Below are 26,425 nucleotides of genomic sequence, written 5' to 3'. Positions count from 1 at the left end.
CCTTTCCATCTTGCAATAGATACTAGTCTTGTTCATCGAAAACCCTATGCCCTGAAAAATTATCAGTAAACTATAGGTTTTTTTATAACAGTACAATCATTGGTCATTATCAAAAATACTACTGAGAAATTAGTTCTCTTTGTAATCTTTAGTGCGCGTAATTTTTATTAAAAGTAAGCTACATGCATATCAAGTGGATTGTTACGTACTTAATTTAAATTCTTAGACTGGATATCCGATAAAGATATCAAGTAGATTATCTGGGTTTCGGGGTCCACCAAATGCTGTAGCATACCTGAATATATGACAAAGAGGAATTTCCAAGGCTATTTTATCATTGGTAAAGCATCCAGCGCCAATCAAATTGTTTGTTTCGTTTTGCATTTACCAACTTATTATGTAAACACACCTCATAGGGATTTAGACAAGATTTGAGCTCATTACGTCGATTTGTATGCATAGAATGTCTTATATGGGCATTAAATGCTTTATTGAAATTTGAAAGTCAAATATTGATGTTACAAGCGAGATATATAATTAAAATTCTTTGTTTTGTAAATAAAGCTCCCAGTCATGTTTACGTATGACTGTGTTGCAATAGTATAGGTTTATTTAAACACATTTCATGTAGATTAGTTTAAATTGTTTGCAACGGTCATTTTGCCAAAAGAGATGGTAACCTCTTACTTTGTTTTACAAGACAATGAATTCTTACCTCTGTATCTTGCTTGTAATTTGATTTCTAAAACCTACTCCCGTCCCCTATATGGAAAAGAAGTGCTGGCGAATGTGACAAACTCTTTCTTAATAACGGGTCCATATATGAAGGTCTATATTTTGTGTTGAACAACAAACTACTGTGTTTATAATTGTTTCTATCTTCAGTGACCTGAGGTCTAAGGAATAGTTACTACACCTCCTATTTTGTTTTCCTATTGACGAATCAATGATGTGGTAACTGTTTAATCGAGAATCAATACAAGTACACAGACAAATAACATTTTATTGTAAACGTATATACATGTATAATAACTTCACACAAAAAGCAATAACAGTAGTAAATCAAGAATTAATGCATCAAATTGTCAAATACATAAAAACATTTTATTTGGATTGATACATGTATTAGAAATACCTATCACAGTACAGCTAAGAGCGACTCTAAGCAGCTTGTAAATCATGTTTTGTATAATTATTACAACATTGCAATATTGAAATATTTTAAAATATTTGTTTATCCTCAATGAATGTCCTGACTTTAACCACCACAATTTAACAAATTGAGGAGAGGGTATTTTCAATTGGTTTTTATCAGATCTACCTTAAATTTTCAAATACGGTTAAATGTATTTTGATTTAGGAATACCTTAGTAAAGGAAAATTCTTATATTCTAGTTTTGAATTTTTTGTTTTTCCTACATCGTTATACAAACCTCTTCATTTGAAAGAGATTATATTATTAGTCTAAAAATAGTCCCGACCATCAAGCCCTCCCAAGACAATATAAAATTCACAAGATATTATATACATGTCTATTATACTCTTCCACATAGGGTTAATAACATCACATACGAAAGTAATGCAAGAATCAATCTACTCTTCAGTTAATTTCACGGAACTGACTGACTGTTTACTGAACCCTGCACGGGTCGACCAGAATCCGACCCTCTGAAACAAAAATAGTATTACACATAAAATGGTTCAATTAACTATTTCTTTTTAATCCAACGTTCCAAATGTATATTCAAATTTTCACTGAATTAAGCAGTAAAAAACGAGGCCAAATATAACAATAGGCATTGACTCATATTTAAATAATACTCACGCAGATCACATCTGTCGGAGACAGGAACGTTGCAGGAACGTACCGGGCAAACGCGACATTTGAAGCTACAATCCACGCAGAGTACCTTGTGTTTACAGGGAAGGAGGCGTGTGTTGGCCGTCGAGTCTTTACATCTCACACATGGAATGGGCAACTCTAAGAACAACTCTTGCAGGGCTTCAGCCCCCGAGGTAGCCCCGCCAGCACCAGATCGACTATTTAAAGAAAAGTGAACTTTCTTATTGTTATTAACATGAAACAAGAGGCCCATGGGCAACATCGCTCACCTGATGAACAACATATGATAAAATCAGCTTAATGGAGTCATAATACAAACTATCTGGACAATGTACAATAATACATGTAGATCCTATATAAATAAAATCCATTTTCCCCTGGATATTCTTATGTTTATAATCATTAGTCCCTTTTCTAACAGAATGATTTTATAGTCATATCATATGTTGAGTATTGCAGTTCTCAAAAAGATCCTTAACAATAGTTTATATATGGGATAAAAACCTTCATCAAACTCTGAACCTTCTTGTGAGCCAAAGAATTGTCCTGGGGCGTAAGTCTTAACAATTATAAAGGATCATCTGGCTAATTAGTTTCTGAGAAGAAGATTTTTAAAGATTTACCCTAGATATTCATTTGTTAGACTTTGACCCCCCATTGTGGTACCCACCCTACCCCCGGGGATCATGATTTTCACAACTTTGAATCTAAACTACCTGAGGATGCTTTCACACAAGTTTCAGCTTTGTTGGCTGATTAGTTTTTGAGAAGAAGATTTTTAAAGATTCACTCTATATATTCCTATGTTAATCTTTGACCCCACATTGTGGCCCCACCCTATCCTCGGGGGTCATAATTTTCACAATTTTGTATCTACACTACCTGAGGATGCTTCCACACAAGTGTCAGCTTTCCTGGCCGATTAGTATCTGAGAAGAAGATTTACTCTATATATTCCTATGTTAAACTTCGACCCCCCCCCACCCATTGTGGCCCCACCCTACCCCCGGGGGTCATGATTTTCACAATTTTGTATTTACACTACCTGAGGATTCTTTCACACAAGTTTCAGCTTTCCTGGTCTTATTGTTCATGAGAAGAAGATTTTTGAAAAATTCTCGAAAATTTTCATAAATTCCTTATTATCTCCCTTTGCAAAAGGGCGTGGTCCTTAATTTTACAACTTTGAATCCCCTTAGGATGCTTTGTGCCAAGTTTGGTTGAAATTGGCCCAGTGGTTCTTGAAAAGATGTTGAAAATGTGAAAAGTTTACAGACAGACGGACAGACGGACGGACGACAGACAAAATGTGATCAGAATAGCTCACTTGAGCTTTCAGCTCAGGTGAGCTAAAAAGCTCTGTCTCTTTGTGAGTTAAAGAAGTCCCCAACAATGGTCGTGTCAATTAAAGGCAGATCTATTATAAATGGTTCTTGCATATTAAGAAGGTTCGATGGTTGTGGCCATTTAAAGACTATATTTATTAACCTTAATTTACAACTGTTAAATGATTCTGTAAAAATTGTAAACGCAGTCAATTTTAAAGAGGGTGAAATTGCTCATAAAAGTCCACAAAATTTTAGTTTTACAAAATACAAGCATTCCTAGATTAAGTATTATCATAGATGAACGTTTTCAAATTTGTGCTTCAAAAAAGTCCTTTTATTATTATCATCAATTACAACCTTGAAGTAATTTTAATTTTTTCTTAAGCTTGTTGCATTAAGATCATTATTGGCTGTTGAAATGATTAGGAAATATATTTGACATTGCATTTGTTTATTTTATAGCAAATATACACCATGCAGTCATCATATACTTCGGACAGTATGAATGTTATTTATGACTTAAATGCAAGTGAATGTTTTCGTGGTATATAAAATACGTGGCACGGTAAAATAGTATAGAATTGAAGGCAAAATGAGCTGAAAAAAAGAGAAAAATCAGAATTCAAATAGCAGTTCATGATGTTCTCCCTAGAGTATGAATGAAAACTAGGGAATAGGGTTTGTCAATCAGACGTAGACACGTGTCCCATACATTCCATAATTCTATCCAACTTTACAATGAACTCAAGTATTCCATGCAACAAACTTGGAAATTTTTTCGATAAATTAAAATATGCTGGTAAAAATATGGTTTGGAAGACAGAGATACTGGTTATGAAGTCGACATAAAATTAACGTAATATTACCCTCTGTGTGGTTAAGTACTTCGTCTGGTTTAAAGTGACTTAGACACAACTTAAGCCTAAAATTTTACATTTTGTTTTGTTATATTTCTAATGTTGAGAATTGTTCATATGGGTATTTTTAATGCTTTGTCAAAAATTTTAAGTCAGATAATGAGTTATAAGCAAGATACAAAGTTGGAATTTTTTTTTTAAAACAAAGCTCGAGTCTTCAGTTGTTATCTTTTACATGTGTGTTTTTTTAATATAAGTTTCAATCACATTTTTTTCTCTTTTGATAAAATTAGTTAATCACAAATTGAATCAGCTTATCTTGTTTTACAGGTGTCATTTTATCTTTACATTATTTAAAAACACATATAAACCTTTTTACCTCTTTATCTCTCTCATAGCTTGACTTTTAGCATTCAATTGTTGGTCAACCATTCAGAATCCGCAAAATACCATTTTATACTTAAAAAATGAAATTTTGATCTAAAAATCATTTTCAAGTCCCTTTTAAAATTATACAAGATAAAAACATGCTGAGGCATTCAAGAATACTTTGCAATATGTCCTAAATTGTGGATCATTTTAAACTAATGAACTTGATTAAAGGAATATGAATTCAATTAAAATCTGAATCATTAATTGCACGTTGATGACATTTCATGCAAGGTGATATATTATAAACATATTTCTAATACGTTTACCAGCATTGAATTTTTATACGATTTTTCCGCATGCATTGAAATTCAATACTAAGTAGTTTGACAAAAAAGAGCTGTCCTAATAATAATAACATATTGAAACTTTTCATATGTCAGCAATTAGAAGTTTTTATTGTGATGTTGCTATCAATAATTTTTCAATTTTGATTTCATAGCCTGTTGTGTTGAATTGATAATTATAGTTCTTAAGATGTGTATGTATCCTTATGACATATGTACACATCCATCGCATTACACTACTTAATTTTTTCGTTCGAAGATCCCTAAGTCTTTGCAAACAGATTTAATTATAAGTTTAACAGCTTTTAAAACAGAACGAAAGAAAAAAAAAGACACAAAACTGACAAAACATTACCCACTTGTGGTCTACCAGTTCGTCTGTTGTAAAATTGTTTAATGTAAAAGAGAAAGATAAAATTTACAATAAAATATCTAAAACTAAAACATGGATGGTCCGACATTATTTATTGACGTTGCATAAAGTTTTTTGGTATTTTTAAACGTTATATATATATATATATATATATATATATATATATATATATATATATATATATATATATATATATATATATATATATATTTATTTATTTATTTTTTTTTGGGGGGGGGGGTTATATATTTTTTAACATCACAATTAAAAAATAGTGAGATTTTAAAATATCATAACAAAACATATTTAATTACTGAACAAGAATAAAAATATTAGTCAAACTTAATCATTGTGAATAGATAAAGATTAAATGTTTAACTGAGTTTGACAGATATGTACACCAAACTAATTGCATATAAAAAGTGTTATCCCCATACATTGCAAATTGAGTTGTTAGTTTCATAGAAATAGAATTAGGATAAAATTGCACGTACTAGTAGCTTTCAGATTTGAACTTTTAAAGAAAGTATGTCTCGTTATCGTCAATAGCTTTTCAAATTATGGTGAATCATTTTTCTAATTGCATTCACAGAATTACTGATTGTGAAATAATCGGGAAACATAATTGAAACTTTATTGGTTAAATATTGATCAAATGTGCATCACTTAACCATCAAGTACCCGGTACATAAAATAAATCATACAAGTATTTAAATGTGCGCCAGAAATGTATGATTCAAAGCAATTCCACGCATGCATTGCCATGAAAATCAACTCAACAATCAAGATACATGCATTATGTAATCATACCGATTCCAATATTATACTTTTTCATTTAACGATTGAAAGTCTCCGACAGCTAGCTTACGCTTAAATGACTTAAAAATTATATGATAAAAACAAAAAATGAACACTTAGTCTGCAACATTAACATTCAACTAACGAAATATCAACCTGTCTATTGTCAACAAGTTCGTCTGCTACAATATTGTACGGTAAAAGAACAAGATCTAAAAGAAAATATGGGCAATTTCATTGCCTGGTTGAGTTGCTGGGTACCAAACTTAATTTAAACTTGTTTAAGTTTTGTTAAATTTTAATCCGCTAATTTTGTGAATATTGAGATATTATGGTACTACGAGTGAATGTTTTCAAATTTTAGACAACGAAAGCAAGTTTACATCTTAATTCTCAAGAACATTTCAAATATTGTTTTGTTATTGCATTTACATGATAACTAATACCTCAAAATCCTCAGGAAACACATTGGAGATTGCATTGGTCAGCATGGAATATATGTTTATAGCAAATGTGCATCACAGTTGATTCATGTTCTTGTGACTTTCTGAGAATTGATGTATGTGACACTAATTTTATGGCGTGCAAAAATTCCACTCAAATTCCACCAAGCAAAACATGAAAGAAAACGGTTGATATCTGAAGCTGGCGACACGTGACTGCGCACATGCATTGCCTTACCATGCCTTATTTTATAAAGACCTTTCAGATTTCGATTAACAAATGTGAAGTCATTGTGTATATTTTTTCGAGGAAAGATAGTAATCAATTCAAAAGATGTGCAAGGGAAAGCAATGAAAGACAGAAACACAAGTTTGAACATTGAAATGGAGCCGACATGACATAATATTACCCTGTTGATGGTCTACTAGTTGTTCTGCTGTAAAATTGTTTGAAATAAGGATATGCAATAAAATCTGACACATGCTCTATGTATAAGGTTTTTCAGTGCTTGGACATTAGAAGGAAACTTAACATAAACATTGTAGCTGCAGGTCCTGTAAAACTTGTTTTTTATAACGACTTGAAATTTTAAACAGTCATACAAACCAAGTGATTCCTTTTTAGATATGTAAATTAAATATAAAACTCCAATCAAATGTCATTGATTTTAATAATACTGCGTTATAATAATAAGTTTTCTTTGCAATCGATTCCAAAATCTAAAATTTTAAATACAATTTTTTGAAACATGCACTTACTGTTTCTGGATGAAGTTGGTGACGGCCCTTTTAAGTTCGCCGTTCCTGCACACCTCGAGGGGAGAGTTACCTCTCTTGTTGTTAATGTTGAAGTCGGCCCCTTTTTGAAGCATCAGGACAGCCATGTTATATCTTTCCTGGTTTTGTGCGTTTGGATTGACACTAAGCCCAAGAAGCTGCAGAAGCTAAAAATGGAAAACACATTATTTGTACATGTAAATTGGGTGGGTTGTTACATGAACTCATGTACATTTACAATTATAATGCGATTTTTTCTCCATTTGATGCATTTAAGATACACAGTATCTTACTGGATCATTTCCTCCCGTCTGTCGGCGTCCACCCAAAGCAAGATGTAGAGGAGTGTCACCATCATTGTCTCGCAAGTCCACGTCAGCTCCTAAATATTGAATTTAGTTTGTTAACCATATTTTTACACCCCACCCCAATAATAAAAAACATCTCATTTAATTCAGTTAATCGGATGCAGAATAAGAACGTATAATCAAAATTGTGTTTCATTTTTCTTTTAATTGTTTGGCACAAGTTAAATGTGTTTTATATAAAAAAAACCCGACACAATCATGTTGATTGTAAGCATTTGCTATTGTATTGAATAAAACACTTATTTTAATGATTAATATTTTTTTTCTCAATTTTTTCAGGATACATTAAATCAACATTTTCCAGGGTGTGGTTAGATACTTTGAACATTATATTTATAAGAGTGCCATGTCAGTGATGCAGTTGAACTACTTTATTGAAACAAACAAAAAGGTGGTTGTGAAAAGTACTGTAATAACCGTGAAACAAAAAAATAAAACTTCTTTTACTGTCAATTACCGTTTTCAATCAAGATTTTTGCCATCTTGTCATATCCCTCGTGAGCTGCTAAGTGAAGTGGAGATAGTCCCTGTTGATTCTGTGCATTTACTTGGGCTTTTCCCTGGGAAAATAGGGAGCATTTAAATTAAGACTGCAATATAAGTTTTCAATTTCAATTAAATTTTTAGACTTATACATGAGGAGAATACATTAGAACGGTTGTATTGCCAAACCAATAAAAGTCAGCTTTTAGAGCTTCTCATAAAACATTGCAAGTCCTTTACACGTGAATGTACAAGTTACAAATGTACTAGTTACCGCCTCATATGTCTTACCTTTAAGATTAAGATATTGGCAGAATCTTGGTGATCGTTTATTACAGCAATATGAAGAGCTGTGTATCCATCGCTTTTCTTGGCGTGTACTAGACTGGGCTCCTTTTCGATCAAACGTTCTACCGCGCTGTATAATGTATATAATAAAGTAGGTGTTGGAAAATCAGAAACCAATTGCTATCACTCGCTTCTTAAAATTCTTGGTCCTTCTTTGACTGATACTTACAACTCGTGGTCCTTCATAGCTGCCCACATCAATGGTATGTGTCCTTTTTTGTTCAGCAACTTCAGGTTTATTTGGGGATGACTCAGAAGAATATTAACAGCTCGATCACTTCTCTTTGCAATGGCGTCATGAAGCGGAGTGTCCCCTTCAACATCCTAAATTATACATAAATTTTCTGAGTGAAGAAATAATCTAATGAGAAGTGGTGAGTTGCAATTTAGTGATTATTGTAAATACAAATTTAAATTCTTTGTTCTTTAGATTCTGACCTGTCTATTTGGACTTGCCCCTGCTTCCAAGACTGCTTTCAAAACCGAATAAAGTTCGTACTGCACTGTAAAATGCGCAGGAGTGCGTCCTTGGTTGTTGCAAGCGTTAACATCGGCTTTGTTTTTTATCAAACAAATAGAACTGTCCGTCTCTTTACTACAATCAGAATTAGTTAAATCACAAGAAGTTATTGTGTAAATTTACATGTAGCTCATATGTACGCATATGATATTATTCGAAACAGATCAAACCATTCTTCTTTACCCTGAAATTGATACCATCAATGGTGTCATGCCATCTTTATTGCTTGCGTTTATATGAGCTCCATTTTGTAACAGTAATTTGACAACGTTTTCATGTCCTTGGTGTCCAGCAACCATTAATGGGGTCAAGTTCTTATGCCAGCTGTTAACCTTGAGGACAAAAAAATTACCTTATTGTTAAATAGCACTTTAAACGTATATATGATATAGTTTAATTTGATAAGCAATGCAGTTTGTTAAGATCATGTTTAATGCAACATAAATTTCAAGAAATTACCAGATCTTTGTTTCTTTGAATCAACTGATTTACCGCCCCGATATTGCCATTTGCGCATGCATTGAACATTTGTTCTGGACTGGCAGTCAGCTGCTGAGCACCCAATGCTCCTTTGAGTAACAAATGTGCCATCAGCTGTGCAAGATCCGCTCCTATCTGCACTCTTTCACTCTGGTCTTGTGAACCTGCCAGATATTGAAAGAACATGCATGATATGACAACATTGAAAATTGTGTTATTCTGCATGGGTATTGATAATGAATAAAAAGGTTACCACTGGCATCATCCTCTTCCTCCTGATAACTGTCGGTGTCTGCCTCGCCATCATCCAGAACATCAACATTGCCCCCTTTGACAGGTGTTAGCAATCCAGGGTTGAATACCCAAGCCTGGTTACCAAAGGCAACAGCCACGTCACCATCTGAGTCTATCTTCACCACTTTACCCACCTTTCCTAGCGACTAACAGATATTTAAAAAAACCGATAAAACCCCTTTTGAGTTATGTGGTACAAAAAGAATACATATTACACGTACTGGTATATATTATAAGAGAACTCAAGATTTAAAAAACGTTCCAAGATTCTTACTTTTTTCATGTCATCATTCCAACCACCATGATTTCTTTGAAGGAGAATGGCCTTTGTTTCATCTTTCAGAACCTGTACCACGTCTCCCACTTTTACGTCGTAAACCTGTGAGGGACAAGACAAAAACACGAATATAATATAAGAATCATGAAAATGTCGAATTGCATCATCGATTCATTTGCCATAATTTTTAGTGCAATACCAGATTCTTACCTTTCTGACTGCGCCTGCGTGAAATTGGTAGGATTTTCCTTTGTATTCTATTTCGACTGTACTGTCGTTGGGAAAATTTTTTACCACTCCAATTTCGCCTATGCACTAAACAGAATTTTAAAAATATTCAAATTTTTATTGCTCTGAAAAATCTTAATGTTTCGATTCATTAAGGAATTAAATTGGTTCAATACCTCAGACATTCTAATGGACCATCCTCCATGTCCCCGCTGTAATTCCTTTAATGGCACTTCCGGCATATCAATAACACATTTATCTCCCTTCTTCAGCAAGGACTCGGACGTCTCATCTACAGTTGCTGACTTCTCATTCTTCCTTTCGACTTTTCCTAAATTTTATTTATTAAAAAATCGTTTAATGAAATATCCTTTAATGTCTAAGAAAAAAAAAAACATTTTTGGCATTCATTGCCAATAGCTGAATTTTATTTTATGGTACCAACAACTGGAAGGTGTTCTCTGTAATAAGAGCCGCCAGGAGCTTCTTCTACACACTGTAAATCAACTTTCCCGCGGCATCCAACACGATACACATTTGCCTCCCCTGATGTTTCCCAACGCACGCGCACTGCGTTTCTTCCGCCTACATCTGATCCAAATCCTCGGAGGTCTTCTACCTTTCCTTTCTTTCCAGATCCACCTTGAATGATCAGACATATTGCGATAAGTGTACATTTTGTAAGATGTATTTTTGAAATGTTACTAAAAGGTTTAATATCATTGTGATTGCTAATTAAATGTAGGCATACCATCCTGGGTTCCAAAATCCCAATTAGGTCCCCTTACGACCTTTGCCCCTGGAAATATCCCCAGTGCTTTCATTTTAACACTGTTAGATCTCTTGGGTACAGGGACACTTGAAAAAATTTATTTTACAAATATAAGACAACCCTTTATTTTTACAAATAAAAAACTATAATAATTTCACTATATTTTTTTATATTGATTCAACTGATTTTTCGTTTTAAGTGCACTTGAAAAATACGATTAGAAACCATTGATTAGCTCACCTGGACCCATGTGGTTTATCGATCCTTTGGAATGGGTGACTTAGATCGTGTTTGTCAAGATAGTAACACGGCGTGCACAGGTTGGCGTCATTACAGGAGGCACACCTCCAGAGCACGCCGATGATGGTGTTTTTCTGGCAGCCTTCACATCTTTGAGACAGATGTTTCACCCCTTGTCAAAATGAATTTTAAAATTCTAATCCGTGTTAGTCTTTGAAATTATTTGTTTTGCCCCCTCTTTTTGACCGTTAAGAGTTGGGCTAGTGGTCTATCACTTACAGTCTATTGATTATCGATTAGATATTTTTGTTTGATGATAATTTGAGGTTAAGGTCTTTTTTGATTAAATACGAGGCACCTTACGTAATTTCGACATCTCCCCCGTGTTCAGATCTGTGTCAGTAGAAATGGATTGATATTCACCATTAAAAGTATTTACATAAAGTTATAAATTAGCAAACTAAACAATTTTAATAAACTTACTACTACTAGTATTTTCTTTCAGGAAATAAAAAGGAAACTTACATTAAAATATATGAAAATATTTGCACAATATCCAGCTTTTGCAAAGTCTGTTTATTTGTGCATCTTTTATTTTTTGTTACATATTTCATGCTCAAATGTGGTCAGTTTGGGAAATTCTTAAAAGACAGAAAGCAAAACTATTAATTTACCAATGTCAGCGTGACGATAATACTAGTAGTTATCCCCTTTTCATTGGTAAAAAACGTATGTCTGAAGTTCTAGCTGTTGTAGCTTTTGTGTTCGCTACAGCGCTGTCATTTTAAAAAGTACAACTCAAAATACTCAAATAAAGTGGTAATGCATGAATAAAAATATTACATTTTTTTTTTGAATTGAACCGCTTGCAAAATTTTAAGGGTAAAACACATACCAACTGGTGCATTGTCCAAAATGCGCAGGTCAAATTTCCCGCCTTTTCCGACTCGACACGTGGACTTTCCACCCATGTCCCAGTAAACATCATACGTTTGATCTCCGTTGTCTTTGACGACTGTGCCCACGTGACCCTCTCCCCTGTCTTCGTTTCCAAGATTCCAGTCCGGACCACGCACGACCCGTAATCCCTCGGCCATTTTCTTACATGCAGCTCAGTCTTTATCTATAGACAGCAATTGATTTGACTTAACATAACCCTATTTTTAACCACATTTATATTGACTTTAGTTTCTATTATCATTTTCTCGTGTTAATTTGAAATAATGCGCGCATGTATGCTTCTTGATCGGACACTTCGAGGCACTGATACATTAATTGTTTATTTTATGACGTTGTTTAAAGTTCTGTGTCACTTAAGTTTCTCATTAAATGATCTCATCTAACAAACTTTATATAAAAATCATTCATTCACAACTTGATATCTACAATTAAATTTCATGGTTAATAGATGAAACCATCAATTAGCTGATGATTAATTAGCATTCAATAATTTCGTCGTAAGTTCTTTTCTAAAATTCAGCCCATGCTCTAAAGACTGCGAGTTGTAGTAGTTGGCAAAATAGCTAGTGTAAACTTGATGTAGAAATAAAATGAACTTTCTACATTTGTAGTGTTAACATTTAATGTTCATACACATAAACTCTGTTCTTAATGTACAATACTTCAAGTTTTTCTTCTTCTTTTTTTTAATTTTTTTACGTTGGATGCAATATTGTTTTTATTCTGAGGAATGTCCAGTTAACATGTAGAACATCTTTAAAATATGGGTACAATTTTTAATTGCACGGATATTTCACGACTTGCTAACTTGCTTTCCTTATCACAAAACCATAAATCAACTATCTAGCCTATACACCGACGATTTTTGGTGCATATTAAGTCTAGAGACTGAACGCACCCTTTCGATTTCTTTTATTATCTCATGACGTATAAATCATCAAAAAATGTCAAATATATATAATCAAGTAATGTTACATTTATATTTATTTTCTTTTAATTCATTAGGACGCAGTTTCTACAATGTTTGAGAAGTTTGGCACTATGCCATGTATTTTAATAAGTGTTTATTTTTCTTTATTCGTCATATTAAACTCTAATACTAGAAAAACAAGTTTAAGTGCTTTAGAATATCGTACCATCCAAAAATATTTATTTTGATTTCCCAGTTTACAAATTGAAAGTAAATATATTTTTTGAAAAAGAAGATCGGTTGTATTTGAGACATATGAACGAAACCCTTAAAATGTTTAATGCATATTTGACATAGTATATTGATGTTCTGTTTGTAAATTTTATAGTATTCTCTTGGAATGGCATTAGACCTACCTTTCGCTGTGGTTGACAATTGAATAATGAATATTATCAAGCTACTTTCGTTTCACCTTGGAAATTTCCACAAACATTAATGATAAACAACAATTGCGGAAGTAAAATTTTCTTTCGTTTTTGAAGATGTTGATGTTGTTAAATAACTGATATAAAATCTCTATTTTTGATGAAACCAAAACGTTTATAATTATATAACGCATTATAACAATCATTGATAATGTTTTTATTTATATCCACAATGAACAAAAATAAGACAAAAAAAGTTAAACTGTCGACCCATGCATTTATTGGGTTTTTTCAGTCTTTGTTTTGGGAATTTCTGATGCGCGCTACCTTGCTTATTGTTTTGTCCCGAGAATAAAAATGAATGACACCTTGTGCAGATATTTAAATTCAAATAATGTAGATGGTCCTTTACATATACGTACGTTTGTGATTATATGCATGCATAAATGTACCAGAATGTCCAACACAAATGCTAAACCACATTTTTAATTTCATGAAAGTAAAACTTCGAAGAAAAAAAAAGATGTAAACTCTTTAAAACATGAAAACGGATTTAAGTCTCCTATGTGAGAGGATATCTTTAGCGTACTTTACAGAGGATATTATACTGAAATATCAAATTATATATTATCCTGTCTGTTTTGTATGATAACCTATATCGGTGATTATTTTTTTTTTAAGTTTTGCTTATCGATAAAATGTTGGCAAACAAAAATGTTCATAGCAAGCATAAAAAAGTAAATACGGATTGATTAGAGCAAATGAAAAATAGATTTTGGATTGGCATTGCATAAAATATGGACAACGTTCTTCATCACTGTCGATTTGCTAAATTTCTATCTTAGCTGCAAATAATACTCTTTCGTTGTAAAACAGGGATCTGAAAAAGGCCGATCATTAATAACAAGCGCTTTTGAAACATTAAGGGTCAACATGTCATTCACAAATTCAAAAAATATTTCCATTGGGATTTTTTTTGGGGGGGGGGGGGGGGGGGTCAGAGGAATATTTAGGTTAGCCGGAGGAAGGGGGATGCCGGTGACATTTAAAACATGCACTTTCGAAACATTTAGGGCCAACAAGTTAAAAATGATTTGATGGCTTAATACACACTATAAAAGGTTGTATAAGATAGACCGGAAATTATTTTCTGAAATATGAAATATATACCAAGATTATAAAACTGTCTGTATTTTTTTTATACAAGTATCTGCAAATACAATTTACATGTACAAGTATAGATTGAAGCAACAAAACGTCCAAGGAAACAAAGTAAGTACTGTTCTTTTAAGAAAAGACTTATTCTGCCTTGTGACACTGTGTAAATTGTAGATCAAGCTGGAAGCTCGCTAGACTATTTGCTGGTTTTCTTGTCACCACTGAAAACTAAATGAATGTAAATTACAAGTACACACTTTTACTGTATTTACTTAAAATTGTTAATATCAGATAGGTATTATTTTTACCTACTCATATTACACTCTGGGTATAGAACTCAAAGATATATCTTGAATAGAGCTAGGTAATAAAGATGTTTCGCATAAATGGAGGCCTGCAGTTAATAAATAGTATAAAAAGAGCTACGGAATTGGGATAAAGCAAAAACCAAATGCAAAAACCAAATGCTTTTCTTATCAGCGGCCATATTTTTAATCAGTCACCTTTCATTGATTTATAGAGTCAACTTACTATTTTAAATACTACAACACTCCTCGACATTGGCAATATCTGCTGCCTAATCAAATTATGATTTTAAAATATAAAGCATTATCAAATCGAATCAAAATTTGAAGCTTTCCTTATCTCCCTCCGGGTAGCGTACGTGCACTTGTGTGTCGCAGTATGTCTACATTATACATGTCCATATTGTGGTTAGGCTTGACACAAGTGGGGCGAAAAAAAGATCTATTTTCTTTTGATATGACTTTAAATTTGTTGTTTAAGGTTCAATGATTATTTCGCCCCAAGTATTTCAACGCTACACTGCTCATAAAGTGGTTTTTTTTAAATGTATGACTGTTCGCAACCATGTTTTGGTCGGATACATATATATTTCCTAACCGGAACTTCCTCAAGGCTAATTGATTCATCGTTTCACTATACTAGCGAGCAGACGGTTTGGATATGAACACACTGTGTTTGAATTGTTTGGAGTCAATAGCTAGAAATTTAATCATTTCATAGAAAGGTGGAAAAGGGGGACAAGGGTGAAATGACTGGTCGTAGGAGAAAGCCCAGCCCCCCGTACGATCAACAAATGGTCTCCACCCGAGATATTTCAGCAGGGGTCGATGCCTTTTTTTCCTATCAGCAGGTATGGGCATTGTTTACAAACTGCTAGCTGTTTAAACCTGTAGATTTAAAGTTCACGCGCCTTCAGTTGACCTTTATGTAAACACGTTTTATCAACGAAAGTAAAAGCACATTGTAAAGAGGAAATATGTACATGTAAATGTAGTTCTAAAATAACGTGCATTCGAACTGTGTTTATAAAGAATGTGTCTTGATATCAAGTTGAACAATGCAAAATGAATTGTAATATTAATAAAATGGTATATCATATACGACATATAGGAATTCAATTTTAAATACCTTGATTACATTTCGGATGGGGGGTGTTTAAAGTGATTAGTTTTATTTTTAAATCTAATAAATCCAATTGAATTTTTAAGAAGACAATGGTATTACCTGTACATTTGACTAATTGTGTAAAAAATGTATAGGACGTTGATAACAAATAAAGAAAACAACCAATTTTTAAATGAATTTATGAACAGAAAATCAAGGGAAAAAAAGACAAGAACACTTTATTCATTATTTTTTAATTGAAGTGAATTACATGTATTTTACTAACGTGTGTGCATGTTTAATTAAAATAGAATGTACATTAATTTGTTTTTCTGTACAACGTCATGTAAATACGAATTTTCACAAACATTACATTATAAAATTAAAATAATTTTTACAACATTAGAATTTTATTTTTAAAAACCTAAATATTTTTCATTATATACTTCATCAAGAGTAATAATAAACATATTTATATATAACCATATATATATTATATATTTTGCATACCAAAGCAGAAGGAGAAAACTGCCTCCACCAAAGCTAAGGTTTCCATGAAGACCGTGTCGCAAGGCATGATGGATGTCTCTCTCCTGACGTCAAACGCTTCCCAGCTCCGGACGGCACTCCTACACCCCAAATACGACTTCTTCTGGCCCCTGGTCAGTCTTATCCTAGTCTCCATGGGTCTACAGATCGTAGCGAGGGTCCTCATGTTGTGGTCCGACTATCTGAAAGACTCCGTCATTGATGCTGGAAAGAAACGGAAGCAGCTACAATTTGTAGCGTTGGTTATCATGTCTTTCATTACCATGGCCAATGCCCTCATATCTGTGTTCAGTGTGTCCGGATCCTAGCGATCAATGTTTACATGTATTTAATAAGACAATTACATATCATCTTTGGTATTTCATTTGGAAAATGAAGGTAGAAAGCATTTCAGGAAAAACATCTGTGAGGTTTGGTTACGTAACATTTTTGTAATGACCGCTACCTCCATAACACGTTTTAACCACCAAGGAAAGCTGTTCCTTTTTTTTTTAGTATCAGTTACATTGATAGAGTTACCTCTAAAATATATCGTGCAGTTCTTTGTTATTATCATTTTAAGTTTTAAAATTTTATCGATCGATCTCCGAATAAACCACAAAAATAAACTCCAAGGAATGATAAAACAAGACTGGACTACTTGTAACAGAATCAGCATTGCGTGTCTCTAAATAAAGGTTTATACATATTTTTGAAACACAATGAAAAATTTTTCATTAAAAACATTTTCGGAATGGGTTTTAATTACTGGTTAACTAATTTATGGGAGAATGGGGAAAATACGAACGTAAACCGTATAACGGTTATGACTATATATTGCGATGAATGCAGAAAAATAATATTACCCTCTTGACCTTCTATGCATTATTTTTTTCGTTGTCGCTACCATCATACTTGAATGAACTTCATTGTTTTGTAGCTATCGCACGAATCTCAACGACTATACTTATTTGTAAGGGCCTAGAGTTAATTTAACAAAGAAGGATAACTCCAATTTCTTTTTGATTCGATTTACAGATTAAGTATCTATTTGAATTTTATATTATCATTGTGTTAATATTGCTGTCCTTCTGACATATGTTGATTTTATTTTAATAAAATTATGTATTGATATTTTTATTGCTAAAATAAAAATATGTCAACAAGGACAGTGCTGTATATGAAAAATATTTGTTTCAAGTCTGGTTGTTGTACAATCTAGTGGAAAAATTTAGCACTTGTTTTAATTACTTAAATTATCATCGCAATGCGTTTTTATACATTTGTCTCAGGTGGCAATATGTGAACAAGCTATATGCTTATTGTACATGCATTTAAACATTTTGTAGTGAGGTCATTGTGTTCCATCTTCCAAACCATTCCGATTATACATGTATTAACTATAGGTTATACATGTACAATGTCGCTCGTTGGATGGACGATACAACCAATCCCAGCTTACAATAAAAGCAATGTTCGGAAACTTGGATTTTTTTTTCTTGTGAGACACAGTTAAATGAAAAACAGAAAATAAAATTAATTTTCCAAACAAAGGCCTGTAATAGGAGGATTAAAAATACGATGCAGATAACGAAACCATTTAAAGGGATATTGATACAGAGAAGGACATCTTGCTCGCGGATTATCTTCCAACCCTTTTCAGCGTTGATATCGCAATTTACTTTTTAAATCTATTTCTCAGCTAAAAGATCGCTCCAATTTCCCCCGCGAAATCGATTGGCCATATTTAAAAAGAGCGAGCCCCCGCGTGGTTGCGCTATGCCAGTCGGTGCATCATTAGCCAGGCGTGCCATCAAGTTTAATTGTGACAAAATACGCTCAATACTCTTTCCTGGGTGAAATCGGTGCTGCTTAGGGAGCTAGAGCCAGTTGTCTGCTAATCCAGGTAAAAAGACGATGGGCCTGAGAATTCATGGAATTCCGAAGAATGACTTTTTCGCAGAGAGTTAAATCAAGCATATATATACATTAATTTTAAGCAGATTAATTTCAAGTTATATTTTTGAAGGTAATAATCATGAACAGTTTCATAAGAGACTTTTCTGAATCGTAATCATATTGATGGAAATGGGCTTGATGATCTCAGAGAAGATTCTTTAATGATAATATGAGCTTTTCTGTCGTTGATTGTGCAAGACTCCAGGCAGAAATTCCACTCTTAACTTGCTCATTCAACTGATAAGCTGAAATTAAGACTCCAGATTCCCTAACTTAATGAGCAGTAATAAAATCCCTAAAACCGTGGTTTAGAACGGATTTTTAAGATTGTATTTTTTTTTTCAAAAGAGAATTACTTTCATTACATTCTCTCTTGAAATGATAAGTCTTTTGACATATTTTTAATTTATAATGTCACAATGATGTTTACAATTAGAATGTAAGAATATTAATATAGCACACTTTCAATAAATAATTTCTCAGACCGTTTAAGAGTCATACATGTATGTACCTTATGTTCAACTAGAAAACAGGAAATCATTGCTTGAATTTTACTTGTTCTATTCTATTTTTTTTATTTCTACTGTATATAAATTTTCATTTCATAGTTAAATATATAATAATATTAATGTATAATAGTAAACTCAGTATTTTGATGCGTTAAGTTTATACTTTTTTAAATTCTTAATAAATAATAGAAAAAGGTTAGCGAGAAAAGGGTCGTTTTCACGGACAGAAGCGACCACAAGGTATCATTGTAACAAGCAGATGCAATTTAAGCCCTTCTGATTTTGAAAAAAAGAAATTAAGGCCCTTTTTAAACAGATTTAAGTGGAGTGAATCCTGGATTCCAAAGTTTCTTTTTATTCATTTCACTTTAATGCATAAGTTATGAAAATTTTTGGGAATCCTCTTTTAATTATATGCCTTTGACAGATAACAGCCTTTCGTGGTGTCTGTAAAATTGCAAATTTATTGCGAGAAAAACCGCCCCACTGCTCCATAAGGTAAACGGTATTCTTACATAGAAATTTCTCCGCGTAGATTATCCATACTTCAATGGATGTCAACCCAATAAAATGAGCATGGCTAAACCTTTTCGTGCTTCGCTGCTGCCCAAACCAAGAATCTTTTTAAACCGAGCAGGAGCTCCAAGTGCAAGCGTTTTGTCGACGTTGATGAAGAAACCGCGCGCGCACGGCGCAATGTGGATAAACTCCATTGAGACGAAAATCAGACGTGAAATCGCGGACAATACCGAAATCATTCATTTTCACGCCGCTGTAATTGACATGGCGCCGATCGATTATTGATACGTCTGAGTACCCTCAGCGTTTTTATATACGTCTACATTATATTCATTTTAAATAGGGGAGTTAACGACCGATTTCTTATAACTCGGACCAACACCAAACACGCCATGTTATTTAGAACTAATACAATTTATGTTTTCAATTGGAAAAAAAATCTCTGACAAGTTAAACTAACTCCATCAGGTTTACCTTTAAGATACGGAGTGCAAACTTTCGCAACAAATTAAAATTAGCATACATGTACTCCAGGAACTGTCAAAAACTTTATACGTACATCATAGATACATAACATATTCTTTTAGAACCTGTTATAACCCGACACAAGAAAGCTATAAAATTGTTAAATCATAAAATTATAAATATTTGCAATAACTGTTTAATTTTGCAGATCATTAATGTAGCAATATGTACATGGGCCACATTGTTCACCTGGCTTGCTCTTACTCTGCCCAAAGAAACTAAACAGCTTTATTTTATTAGTCTACCGGTTTCACCGGAGGGGACTATAGCTTTCCTCTGCGTCCGTCAGTCCGTCCGTCTGTCTGTCCCACTTCAGTTTTCCGCACTTTTTTCTTTATGCGTTTGAGGAATACACATGTAATATGAAATTTGCTGAACAGCTTCAAAATGTAAAACTACAGATCAAGTTTACACTTTAGCGTCTGGTTGACATATTTTCGAGAAAATTAGTTTTTTATATTCCAATTTTTTAATGTTTGGGTTCGTTAACGGGTTCGGTGTGTATTTAATAAACGAGGAAAGTATGTATAGTCAGTAATAATATCGTGCATTACTTGTACCATTTCTTTTATTGTTTCTAACAAACAAATAAGTTCTGTAAAATAGTGTCAAGTATTGTGTTGTAAATTTAATCTACAGCGTTTTTTTGGTATTATTACAATCGGGTTCGTTATCGGGTTGGTCTGTTGATTCGGGGTACGGAAGACGGAAAGAAATGATATTCTGCATAAGTTAACAGTGCATTGTTTTCACAAAGTTCGACCAGCATATACTTAATATACGTGGCGAAATTACAGGAGATAAAATAAAGAGTATTATTTTACCAATTTTTCATTTAATTTCCATATCAACTATGTAGTTTGAATTTCCTCTGTTCTTTTATCTCTGATCGCTGTTTTTTTCACTAAGAAACATGTAGAAGAATTTCCTAAGTTATTTTTTCAAGGGTGTCAACTGGACTATGTTTCAGCCCACAGACATCTTGGTTTACTTTTTTCTAATGATTTAAGTTGGTCTCAATATATTAATAATATAATAGTAAACAGTGCATACAAAAAATTAGGACTTTTGAAAAAACTTAAGTTTACTCTAGGTAGAACTAATTTATCAAAAATGTATATCACGTTTATTAGACCAGTTCTTGAATATGCTTCTGTAGTATGGGACGGTTGCAATATGTTTGACATGGAGAGATTAGAAAAAGTTCAATTAAGTGCTGCAAGGATTGTTACTGGTTTACCCATTTTAGCATCTACAGATTCTCTCTACACAGAAACTAAATGAGAGTCAACATCTTCCTAGGTTTATATCTTTAATAATAAGGATGACTGATACCTGAAATATATATATACACAGTACATTAGTAAATGATTAGTTATCTCCTCCCCCGGGGACAAGTTTTTTTTGTATACAAAAAAAAAACTTAAACAAATAAAGTCAAGTCTATTAGAAAATAAATCTTCAGGAATGTTCTGTTAAAGTCTTCCGGACGCGAACAAGATTAAACGTATGATGTCCTTTCACAATTTTAAACGCAAAGTCTCTAGATTCACTTATCAATGTCTATGCATAATTCATTAATCAGTTCCTGATTCATCAATGTTATGTTCTGTTGTGTTGCGGCGGGGCGGTCTTCGTGGTGTCAATAGTTCCTTTTCTCCAGCTTTATTGTGTGGCTGAAGACGGGATAGAGCACGTGGTATCCTAGACTTAGAAGGTACATCTGGTTCAGGGGTGTGGTGGAATGACTGGTCCAAATCTATTTGTGTAGGCTGTTGAATTGTCTGAGTCTGAGTCGCCTGTTTTTGAGTGGGGACTATAATAGGTGTCTCATTCAATGCAGCTGGTTGACTTAAGATTCTTGTTGGTGATAAAGACACTGGAATCTTGGGCACTTGTGGCTGTGTCGTCTTGGATGTAGTTGGAGAGCTCAAGATCACTTCTTGATGTTGAACTGCAGTTGGTGCCATCAAAGTACCTTGTGTTTGGTTGGTTTGAAAAGGAGTGAACTTTCGTAAGTGTTGGCGGTTGCGGATAGTTACTCGGCCTGTGCCATCTACACGTATAACATACTGGTGGTATTGGCGTACTTCAACAACTGTTCCTGTACGTTCCCATCTCCTGGGATGGTTGCCTACCAAGTTTTGAATGTATACATGATCTCCAACCTGTAGTGTTGGCAGGTGATGAGTGTGTTCATTCCACCGTTCATGTTCCCTTGAATGACGTTTGGCAAGAGCCATCTCTCGATGAGACATTAACTCAGTCCATGTTTCATGTGGAGAATATCTACCCATCAGTATGGGAATGGCATCACGAATGGGTCGTCCAAACAGAATCAATGCTGGTGATGCTTTTGTCTCTGGGTCAATCGAATTTCTGTACATCAGTAAAGCTCTCTGGAATTTGTCAACATCCAGAGATCCAACAGCAGAAATGTTGTCCACCAGCATGCGTTTTACTGTCTTTACCGCAATCTCAGCCCTGCAGTTAGCGTGTGGGTTTGCAACTGATGAAAGTCTATGACGAACTCCCCAGGCTTTTAAAAACTCTTGAGTCTTCCCTGCTGTGAACTGTGGACCTCCATCAGACGTCAACTCCTCTGGGATGCCAAATGTCACGAAAGTCTCACGAAGTCTCTTGACAAGTCCTTCTGCACCTGATTCAGACTTGTATACCATTGGCCAGTTTGAATACCTGTCAACAATAACTACATAGTCATTACTGTTATATGTGAAGTAGTCACTGCAAATCATCTGGAATGGATAATCTGGAGGTGTTATGTCAGATGGTGGCTGCATAGGGTTTGACTTGGCCATCTGATGGCAGTGAACACACTGGTCTCTCACCCTGGCAATATCTACTGTGATCTCAGGCCAATATACAGAGTCCATAGCCCTTGCACGCATAGCGCTGACTCCTTGGTGGGCTGCGTGTAAAGCATCGAGTACTGGTTTGCGAAGAGCTGGAGGTATAACAATTCGTTGGCCCATAAGAACTACACCATCCACGGTGCATAAACTGGATGCAAAGCGGTGGTAAGGACGCAAGTCTGTTGGTAGCTCCTTGTAGTCTTCTGGGAACCCTGCTTCCATCTGCCTGATGAGATTTACAAATGTAGGGTCTGATGCAGTGGCCTCACGAACCATGCTCCAAGTAACAACTGTGATAACAGCATTCAAGGCACAAGTGGCAGCAGCAACTGTGGAGGTGTCATTAGCTGTATCATTATCCTCTGTATGTAGACATAGACTGGTAAGTGCATCATGATAATGAGCAGTCATGTTAACTAAGGAATCAAGTTCAGGTGCTTCACCAGGTAAGTTCAGACGATCTGGTGGTCCAACAGGATACCGTGACGCTGCATCTGGCCCAAGGTTCTTTCTGCCTGGTACATGAATAATCGTGAACCTGTACCCTAAAGTTTTCTCTTTGAGGTTGAGGAGTCGTCTGTTGTCGATGTCCGTGAGCGATCGATCGTTCAGAATCTGGAGTAGTGGCTTGTGGTCAGTTGCAACAAGAAGGTCTTTGCAACCAAGAACATAGTAGCGTGTTTGGTGAAGTGCATACACAACAGCCAAGGCCTCACCTTCAATAGGAGCATATCTGCTTTCTGCTGGATGGGTGAATCTGCTGCCAACTAGACATAGTTTCCAACCGTCATTACAGCAGGTAGGGGTTTTACTTGAGCACTGACAGTACTTCTGCATCAAAAAGAATCCAATTCCGTCAACAGACCAGTCGGTAGCTAGGCATGTCATACGAGCAGGGTCAAAAAGACGAACACCGTCCTTCATCTCCTGAATAATGATCTCTTTAGATTTGTGAAATACTTCATCTAATTCATTTGTCCAGCAGAATGTTGTGGATGGTTTCAAAAGAGCACGAAAAGGTTTCATTTGTCTTGCCATGGCAAATGCATATGCTCCTTGGTTTATAAGCCCAAACCAAGCTCTTGCACCAGTAATGTCAGTTGGTGTTGGGAAGTTGCTAATTGCATCTAGGAACTTAGTACTTGGTCGTATGTTTGTTAGAGTGATTGTAAGTCCTGCAAAATTGACAGTGTCTTGAGCAAATTGAAACTTCTTTGGGTTTAATGTAATGCCATTACGAGCACACAGGTCGAGCCATTCACATGCCTGAAAAAATGCTGCTTCAATGGAGTTCGCCCACATACATGTGTCATCCACACATTTAACCTTGTCGTTGAAATTTGATATAATAGCATCAAATCGTTGATTGTAAGCGTCACCGCTGGCCATGAATCCCTGTGGAGCAACTTTGTACCTGTAGCGCCCCCATGGTGTGATGAATGTTGTAAAGTGGCGATCTTCTTCACGAATAGGCACTGAGTGGTACCCATTCCAAGCGTCTGTCACTGTTTTTTTCATACCTTGAGGGACACGGTCAGCCAGATGAAAAGGACTTGGGACATGATGTGTTTGCCGAACAGAATGTCGATTTTGTGGTTGTAGGTCTACTGTCCGCCTTGGAGTGCCATCAGCCTTGCTGGTTACCACCATTCTTGAGCACCAAGTTGTAGGTGTGTTTTGACTTACTTGTTCCAGTACACCAATGCGAACATCCCTCTCAAGATCAGCATAAACTTTATCCTGCCAATGGATAGGAACAAGTGCTGGTTTGTGGACTGCTACCGGTGTGGCATTAGGATCAACATGGAGTTGGAGAGGCTCACAATTCATAAGTGGTAGAGGTTGATGTTCACATACATTAAATGTTGTAGCACCATAGTAATCAAGAAGCCACTCTTTTAGTGACTCTACATGTTCCTCTGTGGCCTTCAGACCGGGTGGTAAAGATGTGGGAACAGGTGGTGGTGAAGGTCGACGTCTAGGACAAGAGCAGGTTGCATCTTCAGAGTTTTCCATAGATGCAGCAATGTTTGGAGATGTGACTGTTGATACATTAGGAAAGTTAGTGTGAATAATTCCCAGAGATATGAGTGCTTCTCTGCAAATGAAAGCTTTTTCCATGGTATCAGAGACATAACACAATAAACGTGTTGACATGGCACTGCTAGTAGCGTCTTTTGTTGTGATGCTTACTGCGACTGCTCCAATTACACCAAGGTCTTCCTTTATAGCTCCACGCATTACAAGTTTGACTGGAAGGAGATCCTTTTCTGTTATTCCAAGATTGTTTGCAGATTGTAAAGGTATGATTGAACTCTGGCATCCTGTATCAGCCACCATGGACATAGTGATTGTCTTTAGCTGAGAGGTGTCTTGAATGGGATGTCCAAACGATGCATGGTCCTTAGGTAGGGGTGTCATGTTCACCAGGAGCATTGGGTGTGGTTTTGAAGGTCTAGCCACCCAGTGTCCATCAAATATGTGATGTTCAAGACGTGATACTTGGTTTGTCTGTTCAGATGTAGTGCACAGCTGCTCATAGATATAACCAACTTGTTCTTGTTCTGGATCTTTGGTTGATTTCCCTTGATTGGGCGGGTTCCTGTGGCCCTTGCCTTGAGCGCAGATTCTAGAAGATGCATCACGGTGGCCCCATACTCCACAGGTAGTGCACTTGCTGCATGATTTGGTGTAATGACCTTTGACTGTACATTTAGCACATGTGAATGTCCAAGCTTCACAGTATCTAGACCTGGCCTTGCGATCATTCCTCTGTCCGTGAGCAGGACCACCACAAGCCCAACATTTGGCTCCAGCTGCTTGCGGTCTTTTTTGAGTATTACATGTGGCACTCATGGCACTAGCTGAATCTCCTACTGCACTCCTTGTGACTTTACCCTGCTCTTTCTGAGCAATAAATGATACAGTCTCTTCTAGTGTTCTATCTGTCTTGGAGTCACCTAGCAGGTCAGACATAATTTCTGGGTCTGCAATACCTCTTACTAAATTGTCCTTGATTATCTCATCACTGTAGTCAAATATATGGTTGCAACCTAATTCTTTACACGTTGCTTTATACTGGCACAATGACGCTTGGCCTCTGAGACTGGCCAAAAAAGTTCTGATATTTGAACCAGGTGATTGAGTCATTCTGTTCAATTTTATGCGTTGGACCAGTGTGCTTTCTTCTTTGACGGCCAGCCTTTTGATTGCCTTTAAAAGATCTGTCTCTAGCATACTGGCAACATCACCTTGAAGGTCACGCATAATATCTGTACGCAGATAAGGGTCACAGCAGTAGAAAAGGGCTGTAGGCAAGACATTGTCTGTGATCGCCATCCCTGTTTTGTACATCTTCCACTGTCTGGTGAATGCAGACCATTGATCTGGATCACATCCTGTGGCTATAGAAGGTGGGTCTAATTTTAACTTGTGCGTTGACGGTTGAGCCAGAGGTGGGTGGACGGTTCTGTCATGAATCTGTAGAGCAGTGGTTAGAGCAGC

General features: G+C 35.2%; 2 protein-coding genes across 6 annotated transcripts; one reads left to right on the top strand and one right to left on the bottom strand.

Annotated features, from left to right (window-relative positions):
• Window positions 1-985: 985 nt before the first annotated feature.
• LOC105326496 (E3 ubiquitin-protein ligase MIB2) lies at window positions 986-13,586 on the bottom strand. Of its 4 annotated transcripts, none has more exons than XM_011426564.4 (20): window positions 13,432-13,586; window positions 12,041-12,268; window positions 11,146-11,317; window positions 10,885-10,991; window positions 10,575-10,775; window positions 10,310-10,464; window positions 10,116-10,220; window positions 9,903-10,007; window positions 9,588-9,774; window positions 9,314-9,498; window positions 9,038-9,186; window positions 8,773-8,929; window positions 8,504-8,658; window positions 8,278-8,404; window positions 7,961-8,063; window positions 7,429-7,517; window positions 7,118-7,302; window positions 6,769-6,795; window positions 1,826-2,040; window positions 986-1,668 (listed from the first exon to the last, which is right to left on the bottom strand). In XM_011426564.4, exons 2-20 carry the CDS (start codon window positions 12,240-12,242, stop codon window positions 1,631-1,633), a joined length of 2,664 nt encoding a protein of 887 aa, XP_011424866.3. In that variant the 5' UTR covers window positions 12,243-12,268; window positions 13,432-13,586; the 3' UTR covers window positions 986-1,630. The 4 variants fall into 4 exon arrangements, with proteins under 4 accessions (XP_011424866.3, XP_065934678.1, XP_065934679.1 ...); XM_066078606.1 differs by having other exon boundaries at window positions 6,769-6,792; XM_066078607.1 differs by lacking the exon at window positions 13,432-13,586 and adding an exon at window positions 11,820-11,921 and having other exon boundaries at window positions 12,041-12,182.
• A 1,874-nt stretch (window positions 13,587-15,460) lies between these two features.
• On the top strand, window positions 15,461-18,019 carry LOC105326493 (ninjurin-1). Of its 2 annotated transcripts, none has more exons than XM_011426561.4 (2): window positions 15,461-15,754; window positions 16,527-18,019. In XM_011426561.4, the coding sequence occupies exons 1-2, from the start codon at window positions 15,653-15,655 to the stop codon at window positions 16,863-16,865; spliced, it is 441 nt and encodes a 146-aa protein (XP_011424863.3). In that variant the 5' UTR covers window positions 15,461-15,652; the 3' UTR covers window positions 16,866-18,019. The 2 variants fall into 2 exon arrangements, with proteins under 2 accessions (XP_011424863.3, XP_011424862.3); XM_011426560.4 differs by having other exon boundaries at window positions 16,524-18,019.
• The last annotated feature ends 8,406 nt before the right edge of the window (window positions 18,020-26,425 follow it).

Source organism: Magallana gigas, chromosome 3 (genome assembly GCF_963853765.1).
Source record: "Magallana gigas chromosome 3, xbMagGiga1.1, whole genome shotgun sequence".
NCBI lineage: Eukaryota > Metazoa > Mollusca > Bivalvia > Ostreida > Ostreidae > Magallana > Magallana gigas.
The sequence above is the reverse complement of the archived record's forward strand: the minus strand, read 5'-3'. Positions and strand labels throughout refer to the sequence as shown.

Bases quoted from the DNA above. Each gene is read 5' to 3' on its own strand.
- LOC105326496 (XM_011426564.4), bottom strand. From the start codon at position 12,242: ATGGCCGAGGGATTACGGGTCGTGCGTGGTCCGGACTGGAATCTTGGA. The intron at 10,008-10,115 runs GTAAGAATCTGG...TGTCCCTCACAG, and splicing joins ACGCAGGCGCAGTCAGAAAG to GTTTACGACGTAAAAGTGGG. The intron at 1,669-1,825 runs GTGAGTATTATT...TTTTTGTTTCAG, and splicing joins CTCCGACAGATGTGATCTGC to AGGGTCGGATTCTGGTCGAC.
- LOC105326493 (XM_011426560.4), top strand. From the start codon at position 15,653: ATGACTGGTCGTAGGAGAAAGCCCAGCCCCCCGTACGATCAACAAATG. The intron at 15,755-16,523 runs GTATGGGCATTG...TGCATACCAAAG, and splicing joins CCTTTTTTTCCTATCAGCAG to CAGAAGGAGAAAACTGCCTC.